A 21,897-nucleotide genomic window follows, 5' to 3' on the forward strand; every position below is an offset into this window, starting at 1 on the left:
TTTTAAGTTATTTTTCGGGTGTAACTACAATGATATTATGCAAAAAATTATGTTGCCTCGCAGATTTAAAATACGTTTATCTCGGAAACGGTTGAGTCTAGCGAGATGAATCTAGAATACCTTTCTTAAATAAAAATAATAATAGAATAAAAGTTTTGATTGAAAAAGTATGTACAGGGGGTATTAAAAAAATTTAACCTATTAAATGAGCGCTGAAAGGCGTATGTGGCGCCTTCTGGGTAATACATCATTTTTGGTGGCAAATTTAGATTTCTCGTCCCAAAAAACCCCGCTTACCAAATTTCGTGTTACTAGCCCATGTGTGTTAGGAAATATTCAAGAATAAATAAAATAAAAGTTTAACTTTAACCCTGTATTTTGGTTATTATCAACTTTCGTAGTAAAGTAAGTTAGTTTAAATCGACTTATTTTAACCTTAGGAGTCTAAGGTTAAGCTATGGCCCATTCTTTACCAAACACCCTGTATATCCCCATTACGTTTTTTATTAACTCGGGCGTAGGCGTAAAATTTTTTTCGAATCCTAAGAAAACTAATAAATAATTTGGAAAAATTTCAATGCAGAATGCAAGATCACATTAGTACCGAGGACAGAAAGTTCATTAGAATAAACAAAAAGTTTCCTTTGAGTGAAATATTTGAAATTAAAAATCACACTCAATTTTCTCTTTTTTTTTTTCACCCCTTTAACTTATTAAAATAAACATTATAGAAGTTTTCAGGCACTTTCGGCCCTCGGTAATAATTAGGGGAGTGCATATAGATTTTCACTTCTGAAAAAATCAAACAAGGTAGAACTGGTTTGTAATTTCATTAAGAAATGTTTAATAAACAACATATCAAAAAGTTCTACTCAAGAAGTGGGTGCTTCATTTTTTATTAAACAAATGAACTACGAAGTTTGATGTTTTTTTTAAATAACTCCGAAAATATAAATTTTAGAACAAAACTGACTTGACCATTGAACAATTCAGAAAAGTTTACAAAAAAAACTTATATAAAGAATTTTCTAAAATTAAATCTGTATCTTCGATAATTTTTTATTTATAACGCTAAAGTCACCCTTCTCACAAACATTGGCGCACTGTAAACTAGCGTACGGCGAAGTGCACGGTTGAGTTATTTTAATGTAATTCTTTAACTAATAAATCGAATGAAATTCTACAAATTGAACCTAAAAGAAGAATAATTAAGCTATTTTATGGTTATAATAAAAAGAGATAAAATGTATGGGCATAAGTACGGTGGGGGCGGAAAATGAGCCTTACATGAATTTTATTTAAAAATGTGTAACTAATACAATTTTTCCTATAAAACCCTCAATTTTGCACAACTTACCTTTTAAGCATCGTACTAAATGATGTTTCATTCAAAAAAAATCTCAAAAATTTAATTCAAATTTAAATCTTAAAAAATGTAATTTTTGAAATCTTCGTAGTTTTATAGAATTACCACCATTTTAAGACGGTATTACTTCAAGTTTCAACAGATCTATTACAGTTTTAAAAGTGCTTTTTTAAATCTTAGGATGTAATATTTAAAATGCACTAAATTATTTTACTTTAGAAATGAAATAGACTATTTCTTTTTGAGAAAATTAAGAAAGATAACAAAAATGTAATACAAAAACCGAAAATTACCAGCCAAAAAAAAAATGTTTATATAAAGTGATCAAAACATTTTTCTGTAAAACTTACCTAAGATACATTTAATAATAGACTTCAACAATAATAAATGTTAATAAATGTTAATAAATATTAAATTTTTTTTTTAGCTCTTATACAGTATGTCTGCTTAACTTGGAACCTATTGATAACTTTTTTATTATCAGTTTTACGAAAAAAAGTTATTCTTTATAAAATACTCTACATGGTATATAATCTAAGATGCAAATCAAGTATCAAATTTAATGAATTTTATACGAGGTATGTCAAAAAATATGAATTTCACTCAAGAGTAAAGTATGGTTAAATTTCACAATATCAAAAATTGTTATTAACAAAAGTTGTTTGGAATGAAAAAATTTGTTTTAGTGTTCAATTACATCCTTCTAATTAAAATATTGTGAATAATAAAGGCACTTAACTCTTAAGAAAAATTAATATTTTTTACATGCCTCGTATAAAATTAAAAAAGTTTAATAACTGATGGTTGTTTCTTAGATTTTAGACCAGGGAGAGCATTTTATGAAGAATAACTTTTTTTCGTAAAAGTGATAATAAAATAGTTATCAAAATTTTAATAAAATGATGATGATAACATTTTCGATTAGAATAATGTAATTTTATATTTAAACATAGTTTTTAATTTCAAACAACTTGTCATAAGAGCATTTTTTGATATTCTGAAATATAAAGTTACTTTTAGACAAGGCGGAAACGGCGGGTTCGTTGGGAAAAATATTCCCATGAGATATTTTTGCATAATCACATTCGTGAGACATCCCAGAATAAGGATCAAGAAGTCGCCCACGTGAAAAGTGGGCCAATTTTTTTTTAACAATTTTTTTTAATCAAATTGCAAAAATCAATATTTTTGGCCCGGACTATTTTTTTTTTAGGTTTTTTGGACCATTCTGGATAAAAAAACTCTCTTATAATTTTTCTCTAAAGTTGATCTTTTTCGAGCTATAAGCAATTTAAAATTTGAAAAACGCGAAAATGGCCATATTTAAGACTTAATAACTCGGTTAAAAATTATTTTTATGACAGTCAGAAAGTGATTAAATCAAAGTTTAAAGTCGCCACTACATGATCCTGAAGAAATCTGTGTCATTAATTTACTACTAAGCTGTTATTTTTAATTAATAAAAAAGAGTGGTTAGATCATATTGACGCCGCTGTAAATGTGAGTGCGAGTAAGATGCACAATTGGACTGTTGGAATGGCTTCTCTCTCGCACTGAGAATTTACAGCGGCCGCACACGTGCATGGCGCGTATTATTATTACTTAAAAATAACAGCTTAGTAATAAAATAATGACAAAAATTTCTTCAGGATCTTGTAGGGGTGGCTTTAAACTTTGATTTAGTCTTATATTGACTTTCATAATAATAACTTTTAACCCAGTTACTAAGCCTTGAAAATCGCAATTTTTCGTTTTTTTCAATTTTAAATTGCTTATAAGTCGAAAACGATCAACTTTAGAGAAAAATTATAAGAGACCTTTTTTGTCCAGAATGGTCCAAAAAATTAAAGAAACAATTGTTCGGGCCAAAAATATTGATTCTTGCAATTTGATTAAAAAAAACTGTTAAAAAAAAATTGGCCCACTTTTCACGTGGGCGACTTCTTGAACCTTATTCTGGGATATCTCACGAATGTGATTATGCAAAAAAATCTCATGGGAATATTTTTCCCTTCGAACCCGCCGTTTTCGCCTTGTCTATTTACTCTTTAACGAAATTCATATTTTTGACATAACTCGTATAAAATTGATAAAATTTGATATCTAATGGTTGAGTTTTAGAATTTTGACTATCCAGAACATTTTATGAAGAATAATTTTTTTTTTCGTAAAATTGATAATAAAAAAGTTTTCCATGTGGTCCCTAGCTACGCAGTCATACTGTATAAAAGCTTCTGTATGAGAATTTTCAAATTGCAATGCCATATTCGGATTCAGTATAATCAAAAACAAAATAGAAACATATTTGATCAAAGTAAAATGATGAATTTAACGATATTTTTAAAATTATTAATACAAAACAAATATTGTTATTGTTTAAACAATTAATAAACAATTAGCCGCCAAATAAAGAACTTTTTACTTTAACATGTATATAAACTAACAAAAACAGTTTTAGAAAAATATAAGCTTGTTTGAATTTTTCCGAAACAATGCATGTTTTCGTTCTAATTGCACTCCCCTAAATGTAGTCTTTAATTATGCGTATAAATTTTTCAAAAATACTTATTAGTTTTCTCAGGATTCGAAAGAAATGAATGCATTTCAAAAGCATCGGACCGAAATTTTGCGCCTACACTCTTAATGACTATCGGTAACAAGCAATCAGCGTATACTTCAGTAAATTAAACAAAAACTAAATAAGAGTTTTTTATTCAAAATTACTAAAACTAGGGTACCAATATATCATTCCAGATATTTTATCGCCTTCTCACGTAGTCTTCTCTTCTAGAGTTGATCAATCTGTCTAAAGTAAGTAGCCGATCTTTCATGTCTTGATCCAAATCTATTTCATTTTCGCGAGCACTTGCAGCCTGGTAGGTAAAAAGCGTGTCTTCAGTGGTTGAAGCAACTGTTGTAGTGGGCTCTTCAGGTTGACTTTCAGAGGGGAAGATCAGAGACAGCAATCTTGAACCACCTTCAGCTGTGGATTCTGGAATGATACCATACAACCATGTTCCGAATCTGAGTCCAATGTTCATGTATTTCTTCAGCAGTTGCAAATTGTCATCGGTGTAGAGTGAAGCAAGGAATCTGATTGTGCGCATCTTAAGATCAAAGAGCTCGAACAGGTATTGTATGATTCTGGAAATCCAGTCGATAATGACAGATGTGATGCTTCCGAGTATACTGGGTGCCTCTGTGGTTGTAAGTTCATTGACTGCAGCCGAAAGAGAATCTGGAGTGTCATCTGCCGAAACATAGGAGAAAAGGACCAAAAGTAGAAGCTGTAACCAAAATAATAAATAAAATATTATAAATAAATAAATAAAAGTATACAGATGAATTATACAGGGTGAGTCATGAGGAACTGTACATACTCCTACCTCGTATAGAGGCCTCTATGGGGAATAACAAATGACCATTAAAAAGTGACTGCTCCCCTTGTTTAATAATATACAGAGTGAGTTTCGCATTTTGACAGAAATTTATATTCGTCATAATTTTTGAACGGTCAGATCGATGTGTCTCTTATTTTGGTCAATAGTTACACTATTACTACCTAATCAACTGATTTATTCAAACTAGAAAAAAAATCCGGTCCGACTTTAAAAAATTAGTTCGTTTGGGTCTTAGAAAAAATTTCACCTTGTATACGCTTTTTGAAAACTCTAATATTAATTTTACAAATAAGACAAATAGTCAATTAAAATGGCATATTTATTTTTCCCCACACGAATACTTAATTTTTTATAAAAAAATTCAAATTTGACTATGAATTAAAAATTTGCTAAAGTGAACCATAGATTTAAGAAAAATTAACTTTTATTACAAAAATTAATTTTTTTAAAAAATTATTTGATTTATGTTACCACCCAATCAACTGATTTAATAAAACTAGAAAAAAATCAGTTCCGGCTTTAAAAAATTAGTTCGTTTGGGTCTTAGAAAAAATTTCACCCTGTATATGCTTTTTGAAAACTCTAATATGAATTTTACAAATTAGATAATTAGGCAATTAAAATGGCATATTTATTTTTTTAAAAATTAAAAATTAAACAACGTTTTTCTTAAAATTAAAAGTTTCACCATTTTTTTTCTACAACACGTCTATATCTAAAACTCCCCATAACACTTCTCTTTGGACTCTATAGTTTAACAAAGACGTGATCAAATAAATAAATTTTAAATTTTTTCACTTAACTTTTGCGATTTAACTTTGCAATTCACGAAGCTGCACCTTTTATTTTTAAAAATTCATAACTTTTACGAGAAGAAGACTGAAAGTCTATAACAATTGTCATAGTCTTCACAATGGTAAGAGATATGTGCTGTAAAAATTTCAGACAAAAAATTTAATTTTTAAATCGAACGTTGTAGCGAGTTAAACCGTGATTTCTTTTTTTTTTATTATTTTAGGTTAAAATTTCGATTTTGACAAATTTGATTTTTTTAATGAAAAATTAAGTAATCGCGTGGGGAAAAAAATAAATAGGCCATTTTAATTGCCTAATTGTCTAATTTGTAAAATTTATATTAGAGTTTTCAAAAAGCGTATACAGGGTAAATTTTTTTCTAAGACCTAAACGAAATAATTTTTTAAATCCAGGCCTGATTTTTTTCTAGTTTGAGTAAATTAGTTGATTGGGTGGTAACATAAATTAAATATTTGTTCAAAAAAAATTAATTTTTGTAATAAAAGTAAATTTTTTTTTAATCTATGGTTCACTTTACCAAACTTTTAATTATTATTTATAGTCAAATTTGATTTTTTTATAAAAAATTAAGTAATCATGTGGGGAAAAATAAATATGCCATTTTAATTGCCTATTTGTCTGATTTTTAAAATTCATATTAGAGTTTTCAAAAAGCGTATACAGGGTGAAATTTTTTCTAAGGCCCAAACGAACTAATTTTTTAAAGCCGGCCCTGGCTTTTTTTCTAGTTTGAATAAATCAGTTGATTGGGTGATAACATAAATCAAATAATTGTTTAAAAAAATTAATTTTTGTAATAAAAGTTCATTTTTTTAAATCTATGGTTTACTTTTAACTTTTAATTCATAGTCAAATTTGATTTTTTTATAAAAAATTCAGTAATCGTGTGGGGAAAAAAATAAATATGCCATTTTAATTGCCTATTCGTCTAATTTGTAAAATTTATATTAGAATTTTCAAAAAGCGTATACAGGGTGAAGTTTTTTCTAAGACCCAAACGGACTAATTTTTTAAAGCCGGACCTGATTTTTTTTTCTAGTTTGAATAAATCAGTTGATTAGGTGGTAATAGTGTAACGATTGACCAAAATAAGAGACACATCGATCTGACTGTTCAAAAATTATGACGAATAAAAATTTCTGTCAAAATGCGAAACTCGCCCTGTATATTTTAAACAGGGGGAGCAGACACTTTTTAATGGTCATTTGTTATTCCCCATAGGAGCCTCTATACGAGGTAGGAGTATGTACAGTTCCTCATGACTAACCCTGTATCGAGGTCATGTAGAAATTTTATTAATCAGAAAATAAAATTTTTTACCCTATGTACAGGGTGTTTGGTAAATAATGAGCCTAGCTTAACGTTAGATTCCTGAGGATAAAATACGTCGATTTAAGGCAAGCGTCCACAGGTCCGACGCATCGAACGGATCGCATCAAACGGATTAATTTTTCATACTGCGTCCACTGTATCGGCAGCGATCGGATTGCCGGTGCCTACCTGAGGAAAGTGTGTGTGAGAATGGACGAAAACCTTTGAAGAATAAGTCATTATTACTTGTTTGTTAGCAGAAGAGGAAGAAGAAAAAAATCTAGAAAAAGGAAGCATAATTTTTGGATATACAACATATTCAACAAGAAATCGAAACATGGAGAATGTCCCACACTATCACATTTTTATTCACTTTGTAATAGCTATTTGTATAACAAGGGAGGAAAGTGCTACTTTTTCTCCCGAGAATGAAGTTTACTGCCCGACGCGTAGCGGAGGGCAGTAATCATTCAAGGGAGGAAAAGGCACTTTACTCCCATGTTATACATATGGTTTTTCCACCTTCCTCAAGTAACAAGTCATTTTTTCATTTTTACTTAATTTATTTATGTAACTAACCAACAAAATTTATTAGAACTAAAACCAACAAGTAGGTACATTTTAACTGTCAACTGTCAAATATAAGTCAAATAATTAATGTAAACATTGTTAGATCAGAATAATAATTTACTGTTTTTTACCATTCTGCGAAATACAGTGTTTTTAAATAAACGTTAAAATGTATAGATACTTACGTAATAGAAAATAGATATTGTACAGGGCGTCAATAAGTTATATTTCATGAATGAAATACCATGACGTCACTTTTACTTTTCCTCCCTAGGGAGGAAAAATATTTTCCTCCCTAGGGAGGAAAAGTACAACTTTGCTCCCTACAATCAGGTCCGGAAAAGTATACTTTCGATAGAGGTAGGTGGAAAACATTTTTTTGTCAGCATTGTAATATTACAGCTTATACACCGATTCTCTCAGTAGACCGCAAGGTATAGAAGAAACACGACGGTAGACTGCATAGCAGCACTCATTTTTCTAATTAATTATACATTTGAGTATAAAGGAATACACAAAGCTGTTACAATTTGATTTAAATGGAAAATAGTAACTATATCAGTAAAAGTTTGTATTCAAATATACAGGGTGTAACAAAAATACAGGTCATAAATTAAATCACATATTCTGGGACCAAAAATAGTTCGAAGGAACCTAACTTACCTTAGTACAAATATGCACTTAAAAAAAGTTATAGCCCTTTGAAGTTATACAATGAAAATCGATTTTTTCGAATATATCGAAAACTATTAGAGATTTTTTATTGAAAATGGATATGTGGCATTATTATGGCAGGAGCATCTTAAAGAAAAATTAGAGTGAAATTTGTTCTCCCCATAAAAATTTTATGGGGGTTTTGTTCCCTTAAACCCCCCCAAACTTTTCTGTACGTTCCAATTAAATTATTATTGTGGTACCATTAGTTAACCTCAATATTTTTAAAACTTTTTTTGCTCTTATTATTTTTTCGATAAGGCAGTTTTTATCGAGTTGCGGCTTATTTTTTAATATGTTTACATACAAATTTTATGGGGGTTTTGTTCCTTTAAACCCCCCAAATGTTTGTGTACGCTCCAATTAAACTATTACTGGGACACCATTAGTTAAACACGATGTTTTTAAAACTTTTTTGCCTCTTTGTATTTTTTCGAGGAGGCACCTTTTATCGTTCTTTTTTAATACGGTTCAAAATATACCTAAAAATGTAAATCATACTTAAATTTTCATATTATTACCAAGTCTCCATAATCGTACTGAACCATATACAAATATGTGGTGGATTTGACCAATATTCAAAATATCTCGATAAAAACTGACTTTTCGAAAAAGTACTAAGAGCCAAAAAAGTTTTAAAAATATTGTTTTTAAGTAATAGTACTACAATAATAATTTAATTGGAACGTACACAAAAGTTTGGGGGGGTTTAAAGGAACTAAACCCCCATAAAATTTTTATGGAGTGTCCAAATTTCACTATAATTTTTTCTTAAGATGCTACTGTCATAATAATGCCATATGTCCATTTTCAATAAAAAATCTTTAATAGTTTTCGATATATTGGGAAAAATCGATTTTCATTTTGTAACTTCAAAGGGTTGTAACTTTTTGTATATGCACATTTGTACTAAGGTAAGTTAGGTTCAATCAAACTATTTTTGGTCCCAGAATATGTAAGTAAATTTATGACCTGAATTTTCGTTACACCCTGTATAATTAGTTACAGAAATGTGTTGTTTTTTTTTAGTCCAGGGCGCATCTGTTTTAACATGGACGTTGAGAGGTGACTCAAATGTTTTTGCAGAATTTGCTTGAAAATAAATCAAATAATAATATGTGAGTTATCCTCCTTCTCAAAAAGGTCCGGAACATTGTTTAAATAATCAAAATGTCAAAAATTAAAGGAAAAGTTCGATTTTTTTCTTCGTTTTTTGATTATAACTTTAAAAGTGTTCATTTCCGAGAAAAGTTGTACTGACATAAAAGTTGCGTAATTAAATTTCCTACAATATAGAATAGGGATGTTCACTAATTTTTAAATATAGTTAAATTCAATAGATTACAAGGTATATAAAAACGTAACAATCATAAAACTGTTTAAAAATGTATCTTTTTTAAGATAAATGAGTTCATAATGTTGATTTTCTTGGAGGCTAGAAAAACGGTACCCTGCAGCGAGGCTACGGTCTGTGACGTCAGCAGTTGTAACGTCTTTGATCGACGACTAGTTTTGTATACTTATTTACGAAGTGCATTTGAATGTGCGCAGTTTTTTACGTATTTAATTATTAAAAATGAAGCCAAATAAGTGGTGCTTTGTTCCTGGGTGTGTAAATACATCAAAAAACAGTTCTGACAAGATTTTTATTACCGTTCCAGCCAATTTAAAACAGAAAAAGAAATGGTTTGTTGCAGCTAGAACTTAAAATAACTAACTTAAAGAACTAACTTAATAAAATAAACATTATAGAAGTTTTCCAGAGACTTTCGGCCCTTGGTAATAATGTAATTGTTCTTTCTGCATTTACATTTTTCAAAAATACTTATTAGTTTTCTCAGGATTCGAAAAAAATAAATGAATTTAAATAGCATTGGACCAATATTTTGCACCTACCCCCTTAAGGAGTAAATGAAAAAGTTTCGGGACCTCAAATTTGTATTCCTTAAACTGGGATATTCCTAAAAACGGGATTCTAATAATACATACAGTAAAAGTAAACCTTGAAATAACTACATGTGGATGTAGGTATGACTTTATATTATATTAAAACCATTAATAATTTAGTGAAAAGATTGGTTGAAATGAAAATGTATAATACCCAAGTTCAAAAATATTTTTTACCTTGGAACAGTCGTCAACTCGAAATACGAAACAACCGAAATAAGATCTAGAGTTGAAAAGGACAGAGCAACATTTAACAACATGCATGAGAAATATTTTCACCCAGTGCGACATAATATCTCTCCCACTAAAAATGCGGCTGCTAAAATGTTATTATTTCTGGTCTTGCTATATGGCGCAGTGGCCTGGACAATAATGGAAACATTAATGAAAAAGCTAGAGGCATTCGAGATGTGGGTGTACCCACGTATCCTCAAAATATCCTGGGCGACCCACACCAACGCGCAGGTATTGCGTCGAATGGGAAAACAAAAAGAAATCTCTTTTACAATTAAGAAACGAAATCTTCAATATTTCGGTCATATCATGAGGCATGATAAATATCGTATACTCCAACTGACAACGCAAGGTAAAATAGAGAGCAAACGCGGACCCGGAAGAAAAGACACTCATGACTTTAAAACTTACGCCAATGATTTGGACAAGAATCGATCGAGTTATTCAGAAACGCCGCAAATGAAATTAAAATTGCCATGATGATAGCCAACGTCCACAACGGACAAGGCACATGAAGAAGAATAAAAATATTTTTAATACACCTAACCAAGGTAAAGTAATAACCAGCCAATGTATGTATACAATATGCATGCATACAATGCATGCATACAACTTTCTCTATTTTTTTTGTGGAGTATTAAGCATTTATTTTTTTAGCTTAAAGAAGACATGGAAAATTATATGGAATATACACTCAGTAAAGCTGTGGTAGATTTATTTTTTTACAAGATGCCAATAAATCATACACCATTGTTACCATCTACACTACAGTCGGTAGTTTATACGAAACGAATCGGCTTTCTGAAAACCTTCTTCCATTTTATTTGTTAATTTTTGTTCCACCCAAAATATGTCCTTACTTCTTACAAACAAAGTCTATCCACTTTAAACTAAACAAATTCACTATAAAACTCCACTTTAACCCTGATAAAACAAGAAGAGAACAAAATAAAATGACCTGAAACGGTAAACAGGTACACAATAACACTATGAGAATGGCGCGCGCTTGGGGTATGCAACTAGTGACGTCAGGCCAATAGAGAAGCGTTCTTGAAATTTAAAATAATGCTAGATTTCTAATAAAGATTTTTTATAGAAAGGCTTTTTCAATTTTGTTGAAATTTTGGACAATTATTCCTAGGGTGTTTCTTAATCGTTTTACATGTTTGAAATGACTTTTCAATTTTTTGTGAACATCCCTATTGGTCAAAAATTTGAAAAATAGTCACCCTAGTTGCAAAATAGCAATAATTGCAAAAAAAAACATACAAAAACAAGTATTCGCATTTTACGTTTTTCAACCATTTATGCTACACTTAGGACCTTCATATTTCTCCCAAAAAAGCCTTATGATACAGTAAAAGAATACTGTAAATTGCATTAACATCGGTTCAATAGATTTTGCAAAATAAATTTTGCAATCCAGCTTTCGCAAAAAAAATTTATTTTTTAAAAATGTTACAGGACTGAAAATAAAGCAGATAGCAAGTTGAAATTTTTTTTGCGTATAGAAGTGTACTGTACCTTTTATTTGCAATTTTCAAAATTAAAATCGATTAATTACCACGGCGTCAGAAAATTTTTGAAATAAACAATAATTTTTGGTGCTACGCGCAGGACAGCGGTGTTCGATACACACAAGTTGATTTCCACGAAAATTTCTTCCTATCTTTATCTAATATATTTTTTTCTTACTCTATATTTTGTTGTATTTTAATATTTTAATTCCACAAAAATCAAACTAATTTTATTATTGTTTGTGAACTATTGTTTAAACAATTGCATATGTTTAAAAATAATAAACTTTTATTATTTAAGTTAAAATATATGAACAAAGAAAGTTTTTGCTAATAAAAGTGTTATTTCAAAGGATAGAGTATGTCTTTTTATTTTGCAATAAACAAATTTATTTATTTATATCGAAATGTAATAAAAATTAAAATGTATCAATCATTATCAAAGGTCATTGAAATGCCCAATCAGAGAAAACTATCCGCTGTCCTGCGCGTAGCACCAATAATTATTGTTTATTTAAAAAAATTCCTGACGCCGTGGTGTTAATCGATTTTAATTTTGCAAAATTGCAAATGAAAGGTACAGTACACTTCTATAAACAAAAATAATTTCAACTTCCTATCTGCTTTATTTTCAGTCCTGTAACATTTTGAAAAAATGAATTTTTTTTTACGAAAGCTGGATTGCAAAATTTATTTTGCAAAATCTATTGAACCGATCTTAATCAAATTTACAGCATTGTTTTACTGTATAATAAAGTTTTTTAGGGTGAAATACGAAGGTCTTAAGTGTAGCATAAATGGTTGAAAAACGTAAAATGCGAATACTTGTTTTTGTATGTTTTTTTTCCAAAATTATTGTTATTTTGCAACAAGGGTGACTATTTTTTAAATTTTTAACCAATTCTATATCGTGGGAAATTTAATTACGCAACTTTTATGTCAGTACAACTTTTCTCGAAAATGAATACTTTTAAAGTTATAATCAAAAAACCAAAAAAAAAATCGAATTTTTCCTTAATTTTTTGACATTTTGATTATTTAAACAATGTTCCGGACCTTTTTGAGAGGGAGGATAACTCAAATATTATTATTTGATTTATGTTCAAGCAATTTCTGCAAAAAAATTTGAGTCACCTCTCAACGTCCAAATGTACTAATATTTACAGATGGGCCCTGGTCTATTTAACGAGAATAATCTTCATAGTTAGATATTCGAAATATCTTGAGAAAGACCAATAAACATGAAAAATAAGTAATGTGTATGACATTTTAATCCCCATAATCAACTTATCATGGCCTATGATATTTTTTCTGAATATACCTGTGTATAAACTAAAAGTTAAAACTGAGTATACTTGTCTGATTACTACAAAAAGTTATACTTTAAAAATAATTATAAATATTAAATGCGGGCGGGGTGCGTCCACTGATCGGAATTCCGTATGATTCATCGGTACGCATCGCAAAAGTTGCCTCTCGAAGCAACCCTTCGGCATTACCGATGATGCGATCCTTACGATGCGGATCAGTGGACGCAGTTACATAAGTTTTTGTACAAGGCAAACTAAAATCCGTTGCGTACGATGCGTCCGATGCTTACGATGCGGGTCTGTGGACGCCTACCTTTAAGCAAACTTACCTTAGTACAAAAGTTGATAATAACCGAAATACAGGGTGTCAAAATTAAACTCTTATTTTATTTATTTTTGAATAATTCCTGACAGGCATGGGACAACAACACGAAATTTGGTATGTGGTGCTGGTACTGTACACCCTACTTAATTATGTTAAACAAACGTTTCTGGCTACTACCAGAGGCGTACAACGGGGAAACGTGAATGGTCGACCCTTCCCAAATTCTACGCCACTGGCGGAATTGCTATTTTAGTGCAATTTTTTGATTCTCCAATACTTTCTATGTAAATAACATACTCTTTATTCGTAACGATAAAGCCATTAGCTTTCGAGATATATGAAGCTAAAAACGAAGGAGTATAATACAAAATAAGTGTGCCTTTTCATTTTTAACTTCAAATATCTCGAAAACTAATGACTTTATCGTTACGAATAAAGAGCATATTATTTACATAGACAGTTTTGAAGAATTTAAAAATTATGCTAAAATAGTAGTCTCATCAGTGGCGTAGAATTTGGGAAGAGTCAACCATTCACTTTACCCTGTCGTACGCCTCTGGTAGTAGCCAGAAACGATTATTTAACATAATTTAGTAGGGTGTACAGTGCCTACATTTTCTGCCATGTATGACACAGATATGTCAAATTATTTTAAAGTATTATTTTTTTTTATAATTTATTGTTTATTTAAAACTTTAAGAATTATGTGTGCCCGGTACTATAAAACTATTTGACATATCCTTATGATACTTTGCATAAAGTGTAGGTACTGTACACCCTACTAAATTATGTTAAATAATCGTTTCTGGTTAATACCAGAGGCGTACGACAGGGAAAAGTGAATGGTTGACTCTTCCCAAATTATACGTCACTGATGAAACTGCTATTTTAGCACAATTTTAAGATTATTTAATACTTTTTATGCAAATAATATACTTTTCATTCGTAACGATAAAGTCATTAGTTTTCGAGATATTTGAAGTTAAAAATGAAAAGGCAGACTTATTTTGATTAATGTATTATGCTCCTTCATATTTAGCTTCAAATATCTCATAAACTAATGGCTTTATCGTTACGAATGAAGAGTATGTTATTTACATAGAAAGTATTGGAGAATCAAAAAATTGCACTAAAAGAGAAATCCCGCCAGTGGCGTAGAATTTGGAAGTGTCAACCATTCACGTTCCCCCGTTGTACGCCTCTGGTAGCAGCCAGAAACGATTGTTTAACATAATTAAGTAGGGTGTACAGTACCAGCTCCACATACCAAATTTCGTGTTGTTGTCCCATGCCTGTCAGGAAATATTCAAAAATAAATAAAATAAAAGTTAAACTTTGACACCCTGTATTTCGGTTATTATCAACTTTTGTACCAAGGTAAGTTAGCTCAAATCGACCTATTTTAATCTCAGGAATCTAAGGTTAAGCTATGGCCCATTCTTTACCAAACACCCTGTATACATAATATTATGCAATACGCTCAAATACGTTCATTTGTAAAAATGATATAGTCAAGATGTTACAGCCAAAATCATTATCCATGTAAGGTAAACAATGGAGCATAAGATAGATAGATAAACCGAAAAAGGTATTCCCTGATTCCCTGAGTCCTCTACTGTTCAACCTGATCTTGGATGAAATAGTAAAAAAGCAAGAACTAAAGAAGGAAAGAAACCACAAAATCCTTTATAAAAGGTATATTTGTTAAAATTCCTAGGGTGAGGCAAATAAAGGGCCTATTAGAAATATCTCGAGAACTAAAGGCAACAGGATCATGAAAATTTGAATTAAGGGGTTTTGAAGAGTCATCTGTTTAATGAAAATATTTTCATCTATTTGCTACTTCCGGTTATACCGGAAGTTGCTTATAACTTCGTTTTTTTAAATAGGACACCCTGTATATTTTTACATTTTTGGATTCTCTTTGATGTCTTCTTTCTTAAAATACAAGGTTTTGTAATGTTATACAGAGTATTTTAAAAGATAATTACGTTTTTTTATTAATTTCAGCAATATTCACACCCTGTAGAATTGTAGTACTTTGACATCTAAAACTCTACTTACGTTCAAATGATTTTTAATATAGTCTACTATTGTTAAGAATCATTAGTATTGCTAAATTTTTAATTTTAGTATACAGGGTTGGTCGAAACTCGGAATGAGTATTTTCTGAGTTTTCTTAAATACAACTCCCTGTATTTTAGTATTGTAACGAAATGATATTTTATGGTACTTTTTTATTTCTTAAGCATTCCCTATACCTAACTGCTTTAATTTGTGCTTAATTGTTAACCGCACCAACAATCTTTACTACGTAGATATTTTGATAGCTAAACCATTATTGGTAATTTTAAGGATCAGTCTGGATTAATATATATTTCTTTCTAAAAAATTATTTGTGATTGAATATTTTCACGGCCAACCTAATATAATTTTACGTATTTTTTGTTGCAATTAACGTTTAGCTTCAATCACCAATAACTCACAAATTAAAGCAGTTAGGTATAGGGAATACTTATAAAATAAAAAAGTACTATGAAATATGATTTCATTACATTACTAAAATACAGGGTGTTCCTTTTAAGAAAACTCAGAAAATATTCATTCCAAGTTTCGACCAACCCTCTATACTAAAATTTCAAAATTAGCTATACTAATGATTCTTAACAATAATAGACTATATTAAAAATCGCTAGCACGTAAGCAGAGTTTTTAATGTCAAACTATTACAATTCTACAGGGTGTGAATGTTGCTACTAAATTAATAAAAAAACGTAAATATCTTTTAAAATACCCTGTATACTATTACAAAACCTCATATTTTAAGAAATAAGATATTGAGGAGAATCCAAAAATGTAAAAATATACAGGGTGTCCCATTAAAAAAAACGTAGATCATCCTTCAAAACCCCTTTATTTCAATTTTCATGATTCTGTTACCTTTAGTTCTCGAGATATTTCTAATAGGCCAGTTATCTGCCTCACCCTATGCAGGGCTACATCACAGAACAGAACTAGTTTTCAATCGGTTGACCGATCATCATCAGTGTTTGCTTGAATCTAACATGCTAATCACCAAATAAAAATATTTGGGTAAAAACCCTTTACAATTAATCCGTCATAGGAATATAGAAATAAGATGTGAAATTAAAAATGGATGTTTAAAATATCCAATGTTTCATGCTCTAGGTACCATTGAGCTCGAATCTGACTTGTTCACATCATGACTGTATGGTAGCAAGACACTGGTGTCTGACACCGGTGTCCACCACCGGTGTTCAATTGCAACAAAGCAGTGTTGGCCACTAAAATCAGCTAGACACTCAAAGTAGCTCGTCTGTACTCGGTCATATAAAACAATGCATTGCTGCCGGTGGCGGACACCGGCGTCAGACACCAGTGTCTTAGTCTGAAAGGGTACTTAGAGCAAGTCACACGGAAATAAAAATCTCCAAAAAAGATAATTGCTAATAAAAAGGTATCAAATAGAGAATTCTTCGTCTCTATAAGATGAAAGTAAGACTCAAATTTTGAGGATTATAATAAAGGTATAAAAGTATATTAAAAAGCGCAAAAATTCTTAGAATAAATAATAAACTAATACCACTAAATAAAAGAAAAAACAAGGAAGTGACAACTTCAAGTTCCTTCTCAACTATGCCCGGAATATAAATAAAAAAATTAAAATATTTAAAAATTTCGAAAAATATCGATTTTTTTCTAATTTCTTTTCTTATAACTTTAAAACGATTCATTTTGGAACAAAGTCGTAGCGAAATAAAATAAAGACAGTTGAATTTTGTATGATAAACGACTGGTTAAAAATGTCTTCAATTATCACCCTTTCTGCAAAATAGCAATAAATACAAAATAAGGGGGCAAAATAAGCCTGTTTTTATTCAATGTTTTTCAACCACTTTTGTTGCACTTAAAACTTTCGTAATTCGCTTAGAAAATTCTTACAACATACTTAAATCGTTCACCAAATTTCAATAAAATCGACCTGATAGATTTTGCAGAATAATTTTGCAATCTAAATTTATTTAAAAAAGTTCAAATTTTTTAAAAACTTTCTGAAGAAAAAGTAACCAATTAAGAATTTTGCTAATTTTTTTGCATATAAAGAGGTTCTCTACCTATCTAATACACTTTACAGTTTAATTTTTTGGCTTATAAACAAATACAGTGAGGACGTTTGAGTTGGCATAAATTCATTTTCTCGAGAATAGGCGTCTCTGGAGATAAATCCCGAAACAGGTCGATTTTTATTTTTAAATTCTAATTTTTTGGTATATATTTAAACCATATATTTTTGGTATAAAACCATATTTAAATATGCAATAACAGCCTTCTACTTGAGAAAAAAAAATTTCTGAAATTTTCCTAAATTACCGATTTCGAACATCATTTTTATTTATTAGATATGTAATAACTCTTTTACTAATAATTTGAGGATTTTTCATAAAAATCTGTGCATGGTCTAAACCTCAAGATGCAACCATCAGTTATCCAAGTTTGTTAATTTTATACGAGGTGTGTCAAATAATATGAATTTGGAAAGAATTTAAAAAGAATTCTTAGGTAAGAAGGTACAAAAAAATTAAATACTTATACTTTTTTAAAATTTTCCGACAAATTCGATTTCCGACGGTTAAAGCTCAATAGATCCGCTATAGAAATAGGTAGCAATAAAAGTTAATACCAAAAATTTTAGCCACCTTTGAGCTGCACATTATAAAATTAGTTAGAATGTTACAGGGTGTTCGACAACACATTGGCAGACCAAACTTATGTTTTTTTTTAAATGGAACGCCCTATATTTTATTTTAAATTCAAAATCCTGTTAACTTCTCCATCACAAAAATATAAAGGTTTGTTATGTTATACAGGGTATTATACAAAGTTATAAGCAATTTTATAGGAAAATCGTAACCAGTTCAACTCCCTGTATAAATAAAAATAAGCAAAACAACAATGGTTTGTTAATGCCATATTTTTTTACGTATTGTCAAAATTTTAGAGAATGATCGATATTGCTAATTTTCTTTATATCAAATACAGGGTGAGTCAAAACGCAAGTACATTATTTTCTCAATAATTGGAACACCCTGTATTTTATATCACTACTGAAAAGTACCATTACCGTACTTTAATTTTTAGATAACATTCCCTGTGTTTAAATTTATTAGTTTTTGAGATATTTTCATTTTTCAATGGACCAGTAGCGTGGCCACACAAATCACAAGAATTTAATAAACTTTACTGATTTTTTTGGGGTTAGTTAATAATGAAGTTTATAAAATACCTCCAACAACAAGGGATGAGATGAAAAATAGAATACAAAGTGTATTTCGATGTGTTAATTTACAAATGCTTCGAAGAGTAAGTAGTTCATTCAATGATCGTTTTTAGGCGTGCATAAATGTGTTAAGAGGTAATTTTAAACACCTTATGTATTTAAATATTAAAAATATTTTACTAAAAGTAGCTTCTAATTTTTCAAACATGTTTTTTTGCAAAATGTGTTACTGATAAATTATGTTTCGTTCTTTATTTGTTACATTGTTACATTTACATACAAAAGTAGTGTTTAATTATCTTCACAAAATGTTGTATTTTGTGTTTGAGTTTTTTTTTGTAAAATTTTTTACTAATTTTCTTTGTTACATAAAAAAGTATTTTTTAATTGTTTCAAAAATGTTGCATGTTGTGGTTGTGTGTTTTTTTTTGTAAAATGTATTACTAATAAATTATTCTTATTTCTTTATTTGCTACATTGTTACATTGATTACCGGATTGATAACCAGTAATCGTCAATTATTGTCAATTCAGTCATGACTTACTTAAAATTTAGATAAATTTAGACACCTAAAATAATTTGCTCTGAAAAATGAAAATATCTGGAAAACTAATAAATTTGGACATAGGGAATGTTATATAAAAATTAAAGTACGGTAACGCTACTTTTCAATAATAATATAAAATACAGGATATTCTATTTAACATTACATACTGAGAAAATAATGTACTTGCGTTTTGACTCACCCTGTATTTGATATAAAGAAAATTAGCAATGTCAATAATTCTTAAAAATTTTGACAATAAATAAAAATATATGGCTTTAATAAACCATTCCTGTTGTGCTTATTTTTATTTATACAGGGAGTTGAACTTGTTACGATTTTCATACAAAATTGGTTATAACTTTGTAACTACCCTGTATAACATAACAAACCTTTATATTTTTGTGATGGAGAAGTTAACAGAATTTCGAATATAAAATAAAATATAGGGTGTTCCATTTAAAAAAAACATAAGTTTGGTCTGCCACAGTGCTATAGAACACCCTGTAACATTCTAACTAATTTTGTAATGTGAAGCTCAAAGGTGGCTAAAATTTTTGTTATTAACTTTTATTGCTATAGTGGAGCTATTGAGCTTTACCCTACTAATCAATCACCCTGTAGACTCAATTTTTATATAATAATTGCTGTAACTTACCAAAGTAATTTTTAATACGGCCATGTCGAAGCGTTTTTCTAAAACCGGGAGCAAACGAGACAGTCCAAACTATACACTGTCTCTGCAGAAACTAACACTGGGTGTAAAGTACCAATAAAGGCTATACATCGATTAAATATCTACATTCTGTCATTAGTCAAATTGATTTTCTAAAGCCATTAATACCTACTTTGTAAACAAAATTTTGACGAACGTACCAATCAAAAAGTAATTTTCTGCTCAAAATTTAAGACATAAAGGAAGAAAGTGTGTATTTGAAATATTTTAATGGGCTAATTACTTGGCTAGATGTATTTAATAGACTTTTGACTTATTTTTACAAGAATCAAAAACTATATCTTGATAATTTTGGAAATATCTTGGAAAATTTAAATATATATTAATGGACGTAGTAATAGAGATTTTATGGTGTTGTGCAAGTAGAAAATTATTGTTATTAAAAATATTATACTAGAAAATGTAAGAAAGATTCCGTAGAGTTTAATATTATGCTGATTTATACCGACAAGAAATTTTTTCTGCGATAATAGTCCGTTCTTTAACGGTAAAATATTTCAAAACCTCTAAATTTTAAAGAACCGCTTGGATTGACATAGAATTTGGCATACACATAGCTAATAAGTCAAAGAAAAAAAGTGATATTGTGCCGATATGTGCTTTTGCCCTGGGGGTGGTTTTCACTCCCTCTTGGGGGTGAAAAAATATTCGTTCAAAGAAAGTCAGGAAATGGATAAACTGGCTAATTTTAAGTAACTTTTGTCCCATAGCGTTTTTTCACTAAGTCAATACTTTTCGAGTTATTTGGCAGTAAATATGTTCATTTTTTTCAACAAAATAACCACGCTTTTAGACGGTTTTTCGCAAATAACTCAAATAGTAAGTATTTTGTCGAAAAAAACATTCTTAGAAAAAATATAGCCTGTAAAAAATTTAACAAAATGGTGTATACATCACGTCTCTACACCTAGTAGAAGCGTAGTTATAGCTAATGAAAAATAAATTCATATTCGTCAAATTCCAAATGGAATATTTTAACGTGAAATAACCAAAAATGAAGCACATCTTGGGGGAAACTCATTACAACTTATTTAAAGTGATTAAAAAAATCTTCATTTTTGTTTATAAAAAAAATTTCTAGCATCAAAATTAAACAAGTTACGCTCAAAATGAAGTTAGTCCCTTTTGGTTTTGGTAAAAAAATCGAGAAAATCACCCCCTAATTACTATCTTAAATGAACTTAATCGTTACGACTTCACAAGTTTCTTGACTCGTGTATATATTGTTTATATGATCTTTAAGTTTCATCGATTCAAAGTCTTTATTATTGAAAGGGCTCTAGTTAAAAGGGGTTGAAGGAGTCACTGATCACGAATGTATGCAAATTTTGAAACACCAAATCTTAATCAATTTTTGTCTAACAGAAAAACAAAAAAATACATGATATTCATAAAAGCAAATCTGACTTTTCTTGTTTTTCGAGATTTTTGGTATCTCTAACAATTTTTAAGTTATTTTGAAAAAAAGCATATTTTTCAAAATTTTAATTTTTAAAAATTTTACTTTGAAACCAAATTTTTCAAAAACGATTAATTTCATTTAAGTTGCTAATTAGGGGTTGGCCTTCCCGATTTTCTTTTTGCAAGATCAAAAGGGACCAACTTTATTTTGAGCGTAACTTGCTTAAATTTAATGCTAGAAACTTTCTGTAAAAACAGAAATAAAGATTTTTTAAAAGACTTTAAAAAAGTTATAATGGATTTTCCCCAAAAAGTGCTTAATATTTTGGATATTTCACGTCGAAATATTCTACTTGAAATTTGGTAAATATGAATCTATTTTTTATTGGCTATAACTCTGGTTCTA

The 21,897-nt window shown here is 29.6% G+C and overlaps 1 protein-coding gene across 1 annotated transcript; it reads right to left on the minus strand.

The window, feature by feature from the left end:
- Window positions 1-4,062: 4,062 nt before the first annotated feature.
- On the minus strand, window positions 4,063-20,227 carry LOC114335910 (uncharacterized). The gene is made up of 2 exons (XM_028286195.2): window positions 20,013-20,227; window positions 4,063-4,653 (listed from the first exon to the last, which is right to left on the minus strand). Exons 1-2 carry the CDS (start codon window positions 20,034-20,036, stop codon window positions 4,126-4,128), a joined length of 552 nt encoding a protein of 183 aa, XP_028141996.1. The 5' UTR covers window positions 20,037-20,227; the 3' UTR covers window positions 4,063-4,125.
- Window positions 20,228-21,897: the final 1,670 nt, after the last annotated feature.

This window comes from Diabrotica virgifera, chromosome 3, assembly GCF_917563875.1.
Source record: "Diabrotica virgifera virgifera chromosome 3, PGI_DIABVI_V3a".
NCBI classification, from domain to species: Eukaryota; Metazoa; Arthropoda; class Insecta; order Coleoptera; family Chrysomelidae; genus Diabrotica; species Diabrotica virgifera.

What these genes read in the sequence shown, in the direction of transcription:
- LOC114335910 (XM_028286195.2), bottom strand. Translation starts at nt 20,036, where the DNA reads ATGGCCGTATTAAAAATTACTTTG. An exon ending in CCGTATTAAAAATTACTTTG is followed by an intron (nt 4,654 to 20,012) that starts GTAAGTTACAGC and finishes TTTTGGTTACAG; the next exon opens with CTTCTACTTTTGGTCCTTTT.